Source organism: Mesoplodon mirus (genome assembly GCF_964341445.2).
Source record: "Mesoplodon mirus genome assembly, chromosome: 2".
Lineage (NCBI taxonomy): Eukaryota > Metazoa > Chordata > Mammalia > Artiodactyla > Ziphiidae > Mesoplodon > Mesoplodon mirus.
The window spans coordinates 12,870,592-12,886,712 of NC_138977.1; the positions used below are offsets into that span (position 1 = coordinate 12,870,592).

General features: G+C 42.8%; 1 protein-coding gene across 3 annotated transcripts in view; it reads left to right on the plus strand.

Annotated features, from left to right (window-relative positions):
* The window catches only part of RNF150 (ring finger protein 150), a 250,688-nt gene that overhangs the window by 196,184 nt on the left and 38,383 nt on the right, over positions 1 to 16,121 (plus strand). For 2 of the 3 annotated variants that reach the window (XM_082644955.1, XM_082644957.1), the window contains exon 6: positions 4,604 to 4,814. In XM_082644955.1, the coding sequence (XP_082501081.1) occupies positions 4,604 to 4,814 (211 nt within the window). Of the gene's footprint in view, positions 1 to 4,603; positions 4,815 to 5,743; positions 6,025 to 16,121 lie in introns of those variants that run through there. The other variant, XM_082644956.1, reaches the window with a different exon arrangement.

Here is a 16,121-nt window from a genome sequence, read left to right on the forward strand (position 1 = left end):
AGCATCACAAGGTCATGGATTGGCTGAGTTTTCTACCCTGCCTCCCTGCCGGCTGTATGCTGATTTTTTTTTTTTTAAACAGTCGATACACCAAACACAAATCAATTTGTGTGACTATAGCTTTGAGCTAGATTTTGAAAGGCAATGCATTAAATTTTCAGACCAGAGTTGTGAAGGCATAATACATTCAAGGTGAAAATCCCTGACAGTGAACATGAAACATGAGTAAAAACCCAACATCTCTATCAGATACTAGGGACTTCGAAAATTAAACTCGCTGTTTGCATGTTCCACATTTCTGGCTCTAACTGGTTCTTACCGGTGTCTGATTTTAGTCTCCGTTTTGTGGTTGTGAACTGAGTAGCCTTGTGCCTGCCTGTGCTGTACGGCAAGTAAATATAAGTGGAAAGCTAAGAGCTGGGGACATTTTCATTTTGTAAGTGGATTTCTCTAAAATGAACTAAAGAATGAGAGCACGGCTCATGGATGGTGAAATTCCTGTTACAGTGGTACCTTCTCCCATTATATTTTGCCAAGAGAAATAAAAGACTGAACCTGACAGGGGCAGGTCCTTTACTGTCAGAGTGTTTTCAGTCCCCTTATCTACATTCAAGTGCTTCATGCTCCTTTCTCTCCAGTCAGGTCTAGGGGGTGTCTTTGCAGGATGACAGATCACATCACTGAGTGCTCCTGTAAGGTACCATATAATACGGGCCTTTTTTATCCCAGCACACACCGTCTCCTATCACTATTATCCTGGTATAAATAAGATGATTGTAAACGAATAGAAAATCCCATGCAGCTGGTATATTCACTCGTCCCTAACTATTTCACATCTGGTTTATTTGAGTTCTCCCTGCTAACCTGAATTTGAAAACCTGTATGGTGTTCACCTACAGATAGTATTTGACATCTCTTACTAAACATTATGACTGTGATTTCTCTTAGAGGTATATAAATTGGGTTTCTCTTCAAAATATTATTCTATTTGATGAACCATTTTGAGTGCATATCAACTGTGAGGTTCTGTAAGGTGGGTCTGTTAAATATTGTATCTAAGCCACATTATTCATTCGTGCTCTCATTAACAAGTCTCACTGAGCTAATTCGCTCTTTCTCTTTTCCTCTATTCAACCTCTGTTAGAGACATAACACTCTTCCTGCTAGCCCACAAAGTAAAAGCAAACACCCTGCATCAAAACTAATAAAATAATGTTATAAAGAGAGAAAAGAGAGAAAACAGGAACATGATCAGCAAGCAAAGTCAACATTGTGAAAAATATGTCAGCTGTTCCTGCATCTGTGGTCACATTCAGATGCTTATGGCTGAAAGGACAGCCAGCACAGGATCCTCACTTGGAACTCTTTTCCTCCCTGATACCCGCACACAATGTGGATCTGTGTCTTTACATAGTATAGTGGAGAGAAAGAAGTTATTTTTTCTTCTACCCTCCTCGGTTCTCCAGCTGGGCCCTGTAAATTAGACTTGTAAAAGACAGATTCACAAGAGAAAATCAAACAGAAGTTTATGAACACACGCATCATGTGTGCACATAGGAGCACTTGGCGATGAGTGGCTCGGAGGGGTGGTTAGAACTTCGGCTTCTGTAGCATCTTCAAAAAAGAACGATACATTTTTAGAGAAGTGACAGGACCAAGGGAAAGGACTTTGAGTTTCTAGGACAGCAAATTGTGGGGGGGTAAATATATGGGGGAAACCAGTGGCAGATAAGGGCATGTCAGTTAAGTGTGTTGTATGTTCCATGTTGGCGTCAACTCCCAGTCGCTGGTGATAAGAATGTTCTTCTCTTTCTGTTACAGAGAGGGGAACCCCCTTACAAATTTATGTCTTGCTTTTAGGCAAATAGGGGGAAGGCAGAGAGCATTTCTTTACCCAGTTCTCAATTGTTTCAGCTAAAAACAATTTTTATGCCAACATAGCAAATTTGGGCAGTGGCATACTCTGCTACCCTTAGAAGGTGTACTTTACCTTTGCCCAGAAATTGAATTTTTTAAAATATTTTCTCAAATCTTCCCTTCACTGATCTCGGATCTGGGCAGATACTAACATTCCCAAGTTTTCAGAGCAGTAAACTGAGACTTAGATAAAATTTCCAAATCAACGTTTACTGAGCACTTAATAATTTTCAGGCACTATGTGAGGGCTTGGAACTCAAGGTCAATATAGTGTAGTTGCTTCACTTTAAAAACCTTGTGTCTCACTTGTATGTGGAATCTACATGGAATAGAAACAGAGAAGAGATTTGTGGTTTGCCAGGGGCAGGAGGTGGGGAGGGTGAAATGGGTGAGGGGGTCAGAAGGTACAAACTTCCAGTTACAAAACAAGTAAGTCCCGGGGATGTATGCACTGCATGGTGACTCTAATACAATACACAATACTGTATTGTATATTTGAAAGTTGCTAAGAGAGTAGATCTTAAAAGTTCTCATCACAAGAATAAAAGTTTTGTAACCATGTGAGGTGATGGATGTTAACTAAACTTATTGTGGTGATGGTTTTGCAACATACACACGTATCAAATCATCATGTTGTAGAAATTAAATTAATACAATATGTCATGCCAATTATATCTCAGTAAAACTGGAATTTAAAAAAAAAAGCTTGTGGACTAGTAGAGTGAGACTAACACAGTAACAAATGACTGTAACAGTGGGAGAAGTGTGAAAAGAGTTACAGTATCAAAGATGATGACCTGGGAGGGAGCATTGCTTAGAAAGGAGACATTGGGCCTGGGAATTGAGGGATGATTAGGAGTTCACCAGGGTTAGTTTGAGACCTTGGAATGGGAGAGGGGAAGGGGATGATGATTTGGGCAACTGTCATCCCGAGTGGAAGAGCAGCATGTGCTAAGGTGCTGAAATGGGGAATATATGGTTTATTCTGTGTGTTTCCAAAGGCTGAAGGTAGGACCAGAAAAGAAGGCTTGGGCCAGACTGTACGGTGCCTGTTTTGCTATACTAAGGAGCTTGTAATTCATTCTTTAGGAGGAAAAAAAGAAAAAGAATCATACCTGTGCTTTAAAAAAAAAAAAAAAAAGAGTGCTCTGGTGAAAAAAGTGGAGAATGAAGTATACTGGGGAAGAAACTAGAGGGAAATCGGGAACTGGTAATGGGGTAAGAAATGTTCAGAACATACCCGCTCATGTCCAATAATCTCAGTCAGTAAACTTGGAGGATCAGTCATTCAATGAGTTGACTTTCAATAACTTGAATTGCAAGGAATTGGCCCACTGCCAATAGAGGTGGAGAGCAGAACACAGAGAATATGGGGGAAAGGGAATGAGCTGAATCTGAGGTTTTTGTGGGATGATGGAGATTTCCAGCTGACTGTTGGAAACACAGGCGTGGGGCTTGGGAGACTTGGTTTGGGAGTGGAAATCCAGGACAAGAGTCCAGCAGTTTGGATTTCTTGCTTTGTGCTCCCCATGAGCCCGTGAGTGGTAGATTTTCTCTTTCAATGAACTTTGCACACAATCTAGTCATTGTGGTGTTCATTCAAACAGTGTCAGCCTAGGATTCTCCTCACCCAAGCCTGCCCACCCTGATCAGCATCCTTGGACGGGGTGCAAAACCGTGTCATTGTCATCGCTCAAGGCAATGTCACTCTCCAGCGTGGAGCAAAACGTGTGATGAACAGCCATTCTCAGGGCTTCTCAAGACCGTGTCTCTCCTCCACCACCTTTAAAAAATCATTTTTATGAGTTTGGTCAGAGGCGGAGCAACTGAAAATCATTTTTTAAAAGCTGTTTGTGGAAGAGATATCAATGTATTCAACACCACTTCAGCCAGCAGAACTGAGACCAAAGAGTACAACGGCCCCGCTGCCCGCTAAGAGAAGCTGGCCGACACAGGCTGCCTTGCAAGGCAGAGACCCCGGTCTCTCTGTTTTTCAAGTGGAGCTGCGAGGAATATAGGGAGGGAGAGTCCTGGAGTGAGCGGGTAATTAAAGTAGATGGTCTCACCCTAGTTTTATGATTCTAAGATTTTAACTGAGAAGATTTGACAAATGTACGATCCATTGAATGTTATGTAAATAGGGCTTTGCTCTGCAGCTGGTTTTTTGGCTTGTGTTTAACAACACCTCACCCTGTGCTCTTGTGTCTGTGTGTGCGTTGGTTTATGTATACGTGTGTATCTCTGATGCACAATTCACGAGTCAGATTCTGTCTCCCCTCTCGTGCCATCAGTCTATTTGTAAACAACACATGGGTCTTTGGGGCTTATTATCAGGCTGTCAGCTACGTCCTATACAAGAAGTAAACACTATAGATAAGGAAGAACTATCATTAGAAATAAGTATCATGTTATTCTCCCTATGTAATTATATTAATGTATGGCTAGTGCTACTCCTGGAATTAAAACCTTGTCTGTAGATCTAAACGGAACCTTTGGAAAGAAACTTTTGGAAGATGTTTTCATGTTAATTACAGGAACGATATGTGGACTGTCTTTAAATAAAGTGGTTCAGGAAGAAAACAGTAAAGAACTCAGTTTTCCATCAGGACAAAATATTTAGGTTGTAGACATCTCATCTCTAACTTGATGATATACACTAAGATAGGTCCTTTTCTGCTCCTGTCAGCCCAATGCCGACTGCATGGACGACTTGCCCACTGACTTCGAGGGATCTCTGGGAGGTCCGTCAACCAACCAGATCACCGGCGCAAGCGACACAACCGTAAATGAAAGCTCAGTCACTTTGGACCCTGCTGTCCGGACCGTGGGAGCCTTGCAGGTGGTCCAGGATACAGATCCCACCCCGCAGGAGGGAGAAATCATCTTCACCACCAACAGTAAGTTCTGCTGCGCCACATGCCAGGGCCATATTCCAAAAGGCTGTTGCCTCGTGGGAATTGGAAAAAGGGCCCTTTTCCTCAAGAAGAAAGAAAAATTAAATGCATAGAACGTTGCTAGGCTAAACAATCGTATCTGACGGGCCTTGAGAAGCCCAGCTTACTCCAGAGCCAGCAGGGCAGACGACAGTGCTAGCTGTGTGTGTCACCCACCTACACACGCTGATGCCACAGCACTGCACACCCCCCATGGTACCCAAAAACTAGACCAGGTTGTGGTGCTGGCCTCTGAAAGTGGAAGGCAGGTGAGAAGAGCCACTGCCGACTGGATAGGGCACAACCCACTCACTCATGTTCATGTGTGTGTGTGTGTGTGTGTGTGTACACAGGCTTGAGCCCTCCCGAGTGTGCAGGTGACTGTCTGAGCTGGTCTGGACAGCATGCAGGAGGGTTCTCTCCCTGACCTGTTGCTGCAGGACTCAGATGCAAGTGGAACCCCTTTAGATGGGCATTCTTGCAGTACAACCTAAACCCCTACACATAGTGACGTATTAAAATACCTTTAGGGTTTCTTCCGCATCTCCTGCATAGACTCAAACTAAACGCTGTTCTGGTTGAGGATAGTTATAAAAATATTAAAATAGCTATGTTAGCATACGGTTGAAGCTCAAACCTAAAGTATTTACTCTACCGTCTAATACAGCAGAGATAAAAGGAGTTCTAAGAAAATCAGCATGCAAATTAACTTAGGTTTAAGGTTAAAAGGGTAGATGAATATTTCAGATTTTAAAGGAGGTGTGTTTTTTCCCTTGATGGAAGTAACCTATTCACTATAGAAACTTTGGAAATGGAGCAGCACAGATGAAAGCATGGTGGCATGTTCCCTTGTAAGTTGGCCTCGTTTTTACGTATTCGTGATGTTTATGCAGTTCAGAAAATCATTCGCGCTGAAAGTTAAAGACGCATTTTTCTGATGAAGAAACATAACAGTCCTCGTCATTGAAAGACTGAAAAATGAAGAAGAGAATAAAAAAAGAATGCAAAAATCGCTCAGTACTCCACTACCCAGAAATAATCACTCTTAACACTTTGGTGTATTTGCTGATCATCTTTTTTTTTTTTTAACATTTTTATTGGTGTATAATTGCTTTACAATGGTGTGATAGTTTCTGCTTTATAACAAAATGAATCCGCTATATGTATACATATATCCCCATATCTCCTCCCTCTTGTGTCTCTCTCCCACCCTCCTTATCCCACCCCTCTAGGTGGTCACAAAGCACCCAGCTGATCTCCCTGTGCTACGCGGCTGCTTCCCACTAGCTATCTATTTTACATTTAGTAGTGTATATACGTCCATGCCACTCTCTCACTTCGTCCCAGCTTACCTTTCCCCCTCCCCATGTCCTCAAGTCCGTTCTCTACATCTGTGTCTTTATTCCTGTCCTGCCCCTGGGTTCTTCAGAACCTTTTTTTTTTTTTAGATTCCATATATATGTGTTAGCATATGGTATTTGTTTTTCTCTTTCTGACTTACTTCATTCTGTATGACAGACTCTAGGTCCATCCACCTCACTACAAGTAACTCAATTTCGTTTCTTTTTATGGCTGAGTAATATTCCACTGTATATATGTGCCACTTCTTCTTTATCCATTCATCTGTCAATGGACACTTAGGTTGCTTCCATGTCCTGGCTATTATAAATAGAGCTGCAGTGAACATTGTGATACATGTCTCTTTTTGAATTGTGGTTTCCTCAGGGTATATGCCCAGTAGTGGGATTGCTGGGTCGTATGGTAGTTCTATTTGTAGTTTGTTGTTTTTTTTTTGCGGTAGGCGGGCCTCTCACTGTTGTGGCCTCTCCCCTTGCGGAGCACAGGCTCCGGACATGCAGGCTCAGCGGCCATGGCTCACGGGCCTAGCCGCTCTGCGGCATGTGGGATCTTCCCAGACCGGGGCACGAACTCGTGTCCCCTGCATCGGCAGGCGGACTCTCAACCACTGCGCCACCAGGGAAGCCCTATTTGTAGTTTTTTAAGGAAGCTCCATACAGTTCTCCATAGTGGCTGTATCAATTTACATTCCCACCAACAGTGCAAGAGGGTTCCCTTTTCTCCACAGCCTCTCCAGCATTTATTGTTTGTAGATTTTTGATGATGGCCATAATGACTGGTGTGAGGTGACACCTCATTGTAGTTTTGATGTGCATTTCCCTAATGATTAGTGATGTTGAGCATTCTTTCATGTGTTTGTTGGCAATCTGTGTATCTTCTTTGGAGAAATGTCTATTTAGGTCTTCTGCCCATTTTTGGATTGGGTTGTTTGTTTTTTGATATTGAGCTGCTTGTAAATTTTGGAGATTAATCCTTTGTCGGTTGCTTCATTTGCAAATATTTTTTCCCATTCTGAGGGTTGTCTTTTTGTCTTGTTTATGTTTTCCTTTGCTGTGCAAAAGCTTTTAAGTTTCATTAGGTACCATTTGTTTATTTTTGTTTTTATTTCCATTTCTCTCGGAGGTGGGTCAGAAAGGATCTTGCTGTGATTCATGTCATAGAGTGTTCTGCCTATGTTTTCCTCTAAGAGTTTTATAGTGTCTGGCCTTACATTTAGGTCTTTAATCCATTTTGAGTTTGTTTTTGTGTATGCTGTTAGGGAGTGTTCTAATTTCCTTCTTTTATATGTAGCTGTCCAGTTTTCCCAGCACCACTTATTGAAGAGACTGTCTTTTCTCCATTGTATGTTCTTGCCTCCTTTGCTGATAATCTTTTTATATAGTTCAGACAATAACCATGGGGGTGAACATTCAGTATTGTAACCATAGAACTTTCACAGAACCTCGACAGAGAGTAATTTCGAGAGGAACTTGGTGGTAAATATCCACCCATGTAGGGTTTATTCGTTTTTGGTAGGTATGAGTTTTAACTTGACTTTTAGAGGCATAAGGATCTCAGTATTGAAACATTGGCCATTAAACATTAAAAAGTCCTTAAAGAGAGATTTTGATCCATTTGTTTTGAAGGTCTAGAGTGGTGCTGTCTAGTAGTAATATAATGCAAGCCACAAAAGCAATTTTAAATTCTCAATAGCCACACTAAAATAAAAATAAGTTGGTCAAGTTCATTTTAATAATATTTTTATCTAACCCAATATATCCAAAATATTTTATTCTTTTTTTATACTAACTCTTCAAAACCTGGTGTGTATTTTATTCTTAGAGCACATCTCAGTTTAGACTAGCCCCATTTCAAGTACTCAGAAGCACGTGTGGCCAGTGGCTACCATATTGGAGAACACAGATTTAGAATCCTAGTAATTTAGGGATATAAGAACCTTAAAAAAAACCACACACAAAAAAAACTTTAAAGGTCATTTAATCGTTACCATGATAAACTTTTGATTTTCGCCATAAGAAAATTGTGACCCAGAGGAATAAGTGGCTAACTCAGATCTGACAGTAAGTTCTCTTTTCAGAATACAAGATTGCCCCATAATTTTTCCATTTATTGGACATCTTCAGTTACCATCAGGCATATCACCATTAGTGGTCTAAGTGAAGTATATTGGAAGGCCTCATAAAATTTTGCTAGCAGTTCCAAAACATTTAAGGCATGAGCCTTATTATTATTATTATTATTTTGCGGTACGCAGGCCTCTCACTGTTGTGGCCTCTCCCGTTGCGGAGCACAGGCTCGGGACGCACAGGCTCAGCGGCCATGGCTCACGGGCCCAGCTGCTCTGCGGCATGTGGGATCTTCCCAGACCGGGGCACGAACCCGAATCGGCAGGCGGACTCTCAACCACTGCGCCACCAGGGAAGCCCCATGAACCTTTCTTGAGCCCATAAAAAGAACCAAATCAAAAATGGATCCTATTTCTTGCAATGAAATGATTGTTTGATTTTCTGTTAGCTTCCTTATTTTGAAAAGTGGCTATGTACTTCATCCATCTTAGTAAAGCCCAGATGACAAATGAAAAGGCATAGTTTATGGTTTAAAACACAACCAAAAAAATGAAATAGGAAATTAAAGTCTGTATCCATATAATTCATAATCCCAGACAGTTTTGGCTAAAATAGACTCAGAGTGTTTAGGTTATAGCAGGCATTCAGTAGATGTTCACGGAATGACTTGAGACAAAAGTGTTTGATCTAAGCTTCAACAGGAGCTTCTGTTCACAACAGAAGGGAAAATGCCAGGTAATTTCAAAGGAAGGTCTTGGTAAAGATGAAGAGACAAGGCATGAGACCACATCTATAGATTGAAGACTGATACTGTATATCAATGCGGCTAAAGACATCAGTCTCTTAGTACAGAAACTGAATTTTTCTCACAAAATGCTTTTTATAGACCATTTATTTCATTTTTAATGAAGTATAGTTGATTTACAATGTCTCAGGTGTACAGCAAAGTGATTCAGTTTTATATATATGTATAAACATATACATATATATATTCTTCGATTCTTTTCCATTATAGGTTATTACAAGGTATTGAATATAGTTCCCTGTGCTTTACAGTAGGTCCTCGTTGTTTTTCTATTTTATATATAGTAGTGTGTATATGTTAATCCCAAATTCCCAGTTTATCCGTCCCCCCTTCCCCTTCTGTAACCATAAGTTTGTTTTCTATGTCTGTGAGTCTATTTCTGTTTTGTAAATAAGTTCATTTGTGTCATTTTTTCTAGATTCCACATAAAAGTGATATTATATGATATTTTATTTCTGATTAGTTTTATTTATTGGGATTTCACAGAATATTCCAAGCACAGTCATTCTGATTAGATGTTAATGGTTTATACCACTAACTAAATCGCTGTAGATTACTTAAGGGGAAAATTCTTTCCCCTGTACAGGTTTGTACATTGCCTAGTGCCCTAACTCAAATAAATAATTAATAAATGAACAAACACGGATGCATGAATAAATGAGCGAAAAGATTCAAGTTCTTATCAATGTTATTGTAACCATTTCTCTAATGCTATAGAAAAAAATGCAGATGGTGAAAGAATTATAGTTGGGATATGATATTGCTACAAATCACAAATAACCCACTAGAGGTTGGACCTGACGTTTTTCTACCTTATCCTTTCCTACCTCACATCTCTGCAGATCCAGGAAATTACTAGAAAATGAAGAAGTAACAGTAGGTAACAAATACATAACACCAACTCTGTACCAGGCACCCTTTTATGTTGTTTACATGTATTAGCTCACAACAACCCTATGAGGTAAATGTGGGTTTTTTTGGTTTTTTTGTGGTACGCGGGCCTCTCACTGTTGTGGCCTCACTCGTTGCAGAGCACAGGCTCCAGATGCGCAGGCTCAGCGGCCATGGCTCACGGGCCCAGCTGCTCCGCGGCACGTGGGATCTTCCCGGACCGGGGCACGAACCCGTGTCCCCTGCATCGGCAGGCAGACTCTCAACAACTGTGCCACCAGGGAAGCCCTAAATGTTATTTTTAACTTCATTTTCCTGATGCAGAAACAACAGCACTGAGAGATTAAAGTAACTGACCTGAGGTCATAAGCTAGTGACAGGTCGAGCTGGAATTCGAAGGAGCAGCTAGCTGGCTCTACGACGCCATGCATAGCTATGCTCAGAAGATGAGAAAGGGGAGAAAACGAACACGGTTCTCATTTCATTTTTTTCCTCTTTTCCTCCACTTTTCTAAATCTCTGAAAGGCCAAAAATGTGTTTAGTTTCAGCTTGCATTCTCATCCCTACCTCCGTTCTTCCTTTCCTGGCAAGCAGTCTTGCTGTATAGTCGATCAAATGCACGTAAAAGTCGTTTCAGCACTCAAGGGGAAATAGCATAGAACAGATTGCCCTTAGAGTAAAGATGGAAAAATCTGGCATTAAAGGCTCATCTTCAGCTCCCAAGAAAAGAAAAAAAGAAAAACGTTTACAAAGGAAAGGAAATGCAAACTGGTAGGCAGTCTGACATTTGGGAGAAAGACGTTCTTGTATGCATATCTTTAACATTTCTGACATTTCAGCTTTTATAACTTCACACGGCAGCCCCAAAGCACAGTGTTTCTCCTCCACGTTGGTGCAAGGGGTCATTTGTATGCATGCGCTGATGTCACTCACCCAACTTCATCTGCCCACCCAGTTGCACCAAAACCATACTCTGCCTTCTGACTCCCCAAGCCCAGGCTGCAGCTGGTTGGATTGGCTTCAGCAGGGAAAGAAGTTTCTTAGGACCAAAGGAAAACACAGCTGAACAAACAGCCCAGCGTGTTTGGAAACTCCAGACGGGAGCTAGAGGAAGACACAAAAGGAGAAGACTCTACCACTCCTTGCCTAAAACATCCCACGCCACTCCACACCTCCTCAAGAGGGTCTGAAACCTTCCCTTTGTTTTCCAAGGAAAGTCACTGACCCCACCATCCGTTTCCTTTATTGAGTCACAACACAAGTCCTCTAGTGCTGCGTCTAGATTGTTACCCCCTTGCCGCTCCTTCCACCTCAGACTGGAAGGAACCAGCAGTCAGCCCATGGGGTCGAGGGTGGAGGGAGCTAGAAGCTAGAAAGGGAGGAGATGGGCAGAGTCAAGGCCTTCCAGATCTGCCCCAATACATTCTGAGGAGCACATGGCATAATGTGTTTGGCCAGGAGACCTGGTCTTCAGACGTCACAGAAGGAAGCAGTACCCATGAATTGTTATGTAGGCTAATGGGCTCAAACTCGGCCAGTTGAATTGAAACGTGGTGTAGGTTTCCTCTGGGAAACTTCCTATCCACTCTGAACCTTTCGGGGAGTATCGTGTATTTAATGTGTTGAGCCAACATGATTTGTGATGTGTGTAAAATGCATTTTGCTTTTTGCTGCTCTGGCTGAACGGTCTGGAGTGGGTGTAACAGCCCCCTGCCTGGGGATGACAATTCCAGCAGGAATTTTCTGCTCACTCTTAGGTAATGGACTGTTCCAAGAGTCCCTTTAGGTTCCAAACTCCGACAAAAGGATTTTTTTTTTGTCTGCAGAGCCCTTCTCTCTTGTAATCCCCATGGCTCAGGACAGATGGGCCTCCCCTGCTTACTCACGAGGCCTCCTGCAGCCTTCACGCTATCTGCCGAGGTGCCCTCACCGTTCCAGGAGGTCTTTTTGGATAGGGCCCAAGTTCAGCCCAGTCCTGCTCGCTCCCCACGTGGCCACCCCTGGGACCCTCACACGTCACCTGCCCTGACACCCGTCTCCGGTTCAGCAGCCGTTTCCAGCCTCTGACCCCACGCAGGCCATCGGCCTCCTCCCTTCAGACTCCAGGCAGGCAGGAGACCTGAGTCCACAGCCTGCTTTAGCCTTTCTAAGGCCTGAGTCTGCTCTCTCTGAGTCCCACCTACAGGAGGCTTAGTTCAGAATCTCCTTGATGATGGAGGGAGAGGGGTTTCCCTTGCAGGAAGCCCTCACTGGGCTTGGGTCTGGGAGATAGCCCTTCCCCACTCCTTCTTCTAGAGGAATGGGATTCAGCGTGACAATTCTCTCTCCACAGACAAGCTCCTTTCCAATTTCCCCACCTTCCTCTCCCTCTCTCCCCTTGTTATTGTCATTAACTGGGTGATGGGGTCCAGAGTCATAGAACAGGTACCCTTCACATCCGCTCTACCCAGCAGTGGGGTGGCGGGCACAGGGTTGGGGGGAGATGGGAGAGGCCATCTCATACTTCTTTGCTGCCCATAGCTCTTCAGTAGAAACTGAGGCAGGAAGAGTCCCATGAATGCAAAAGACTTCGTTCATGAATGTCTTGATGGGCTTCACCAGAGGACACCTTCCTAGCTGATATGGAGACTAAACTATGGTCCCTTTTTAGAGACCCTAGAGACAAGTCAGCCTTTCTGGAAAAAAAAAAAAAAAAAAAAAATATATATATATATATGCTCGCACTCTTCAAAATGCACTCATGAGACAAAAGTAATTGTTAAAGCACAGCTGAAACTGCAGCCCAGCCAAAAAGAAAAGGAAAAGTCATTTTCAGCAAAAAGTCATTCACTGCTATCACTGTGGTCACCAGGATCTCTCCAGGGACACAGACTAGACACTAATTACGGAAAAAACTTCCAAAGAGTTCATTCAGAGACTTGTGTATAGCAGTTTCTGGAGTGACCCGCTTTCTCTTCTTTGAGGAACTCAATAGGAACATCCCTGGCGAGTCCTCATTCCTAAAAACACAGTCTCTTAAAATTAGGCCAGAAATGACATCCGTTCTTTTCTTTTTTAAGTTCTGTGTTTATTAGTTAGGGAGCCATTGAGGGAGCATTCAGCGTATCTATATTCAAAGGTTTGAAATGCCACTAGGCTTGCTCCAGTCACAAGCTGAATATGAACAGGAGAGAGAGTGTGTGTGTGTATTCAGGGCTTTTCCAGGGAACCTGAGTTTGAACCTCTGGGTCAAAGCAACTGAGAGAAAAAGGGAGGGTTGGCATGAACATCCCATTTCTGTTCCAAATGTTCCTTTACATTTGCAAAGCAGCAATCCCCAGGTTTTCATGTGACTGCAAAATATACCGGTGCATCCAGAAATAAACACCTCCACAAAAAGCATTCCAGCGTATATAAGAAAGGACAAGAGTGAGTAGCCACATCTGCTTTTTTGACTTGCATCAAAGCCTGAACTGGCAAAGTAGCTCCCCTTTGGATAAATATGCTGGCTGGAACTAGCAACAAGAATGAACTCCCTTGGTGCCCATAAGATTCACATTAGCCCTGGAAAGATTATTGCTTTGATTTGTGAGCCTCTTCCATTGTGGCAGACAACAGAGTCGGCCAACTAGTTAAGATTTTAGATCCCACTGTCGTTCGTCCTTCAGGAAATATTTCAGCCACGGTGAATTACTTCCATACAAAATGAAGCATTTGCAGATGGTGATACTGCTCCATAGCTCGTAATGTGCCAGGTCCCTACAGTCACATACCCGCCTTGTTTCTGAGCCTTCCAGCCCACCAGCTCGGTGATGGCTTCAGGAGAGGAACAGCTGTTCTGAAGAGCAAAGATCTTTGTGATAAGCACTTGCCTTCATCATCAACTGTCCCAGATGGCAACCAGTCAATCCACAAGCCACTGGATTTTTTTTTGCGATAACATTCCTCCTCAATTAAAAGCACTCACCAATCTCAGAAAGCTCACTCGGGGCCAGACTCCCAGGGTTTTCCTGTCCTGTGTGTCTGGTGCCTTTGACAAGGGAGTGTTGAGGATCTGCAGATGCACAGACTGCCTGTGAGACAGCTCATCCATTTAGACCACAGATATATTGCCACTGGGAGCATCCAGCCTGGGCATGACACCACGCCATCCACTCAGAAGAAACTTGTCCTCCTGAAATGAAGTGGCCCGGCCAAGCAGACAAAATCCATCCATTGTGGGAGATTGTCTCAGATGTCTGGAGTTACACACTGATAGCGGCATCTCCAGTTTGATTGATTCTTCCCAATGCTGTCTCGCTTTTGGTAAGCATTCCAAAAGTGGGCTAGGGAAAGGGCTGGTGAGCAGACCTGCATTTTACCACATATTGACACCCTGAGCATGGATCTCAGCAGGGAGGTGGCAGCTGATGGCAAGACACATAACTGGCAGGTCAGCCCTTTTTCAGTTTGGAACAGCATCCATCCTAAAGCACGTGGGGTGAGGAGGCAGGGGAAGGTCCACCATTCGGAGATTAAGATAGCAGGGAACAGCTGAAAATGTCCTTTGGCTGACATAAGAATTGGCTCTGAAAATTCAGAGTCAGCGTTCCGTAAGTCAAAATATTTCAGAAATGAAATTCAGTGGTTCAGAATTTTTTTTAAAAAAGTGTCTCACTATCAGAACATCACTGGAGCTACACGAGGTAAGATGGTATACTAGAAACACCACTAGCCAGAAACAAAAAGTGGCGCCTTAGCTGTGATTTGGCCTCCAGTTAGCTGTGTGACCTTGGGCAAGTCACTCACCCTCTCTGTCCTTTCATTTCGTCAGTTATCGAGTGAGACACTTGTACCAGCAGTTGGTTTCTAAGATCCTTTCCAGTTCCGTAATTAGACTCCCTCTCTTGGTGTCCTTCCACGTCTCACCAGGAAAGGCTCACTTAAGACCTTGCATCCTCACTTAAAGCCCTTCCTGGTACCCCCCTCCTTCCAGCACCACGAAGCCACCCTAGCAAGGAGCTGTGTCCTCGGCTCCCTCCCCACTGCCGTGTCCTCTGAGACTCTAGAGGGTCGCTATGAGAGTGCAGCGTCTGCCCAGTGTCTTACCTTACGGATCAGATTTTATGTACATCTTCAACTAAAATGAACGGGAAAGCAGACAAGAGGGTGTAGCTGGCTGGAAGAACAGCACAACTCTAGCCCGGAATCCTCCTAGGATCCCCATGTGCAGTGGACCCTGTACTCAGACTATCACAGCCTCCTGCTCGCAGAAGGCTCTTAAGCAGTACTTACCTGGGCTGCCTAGATGCTGGCTATGCCCAGACTCAGACCTATTCATTTTCTTTGTTCTTAAAAACAGTATTAATAACAGTTACCATTCATTGAGTGCAAACTTTGTGCTCAGCACCGTATATGTACTCTACATAGAGTGTCTTATTTGACCATATTAATAACCTCATGAGATTGTCATCCGCATGTTATAGATAAGGAAATAGATTCCAAAGGTAAAATAACATGCCCTAGATCCGTTGTTTTTCAAACTGTGGGTCGTTGAATGAATCTAGCGAGTCCTGACCAGTATTTTTCAAATGACACAAAGTAAAATACATCTGAAATCCAAATACACACACACACACACACACACACACACACACACATACAGCCTTTAATGTTGATTTTAACAATAATGGTTATTATTGATGCCATCAAGGAAGAAATGTGTCATGTAAACCAAAATATTATACAGAGCAACTCTCTTTTATTCTGTTTTAATATTGAACCTAGACAATTGGCAAGCAATACTTAGAAAAAAACATTGCAATTCTTCAGTAGATAGTGGTGTAGGTGCTTATGTGTCTGTGTTTATGTATTCATATGGATGTAAATACACAGTTTGATATTTAGTCCCAAATCTACACATAGGATTTTTTTTGCATGTTTATAATGCTTTTTTTTTTTACAGTAAATACCACATTTGTTGTCTTATTTTCTCTTCTCAGGGAATTAGTATTTTTTTTAAAAAGACATCATTTGGAATAGACATTATCTCCATTTTACAGTTGAGGGTATTGAGGCACAAGTACCACAGAGTTGTTGCTCTGAAATTCAGGAAGAAAACCCCTCTCACTGGACTCCATTTCCAGGGTAGCCTACACTGTATGTGAACCCATTCATGTATCTGTCCTATCG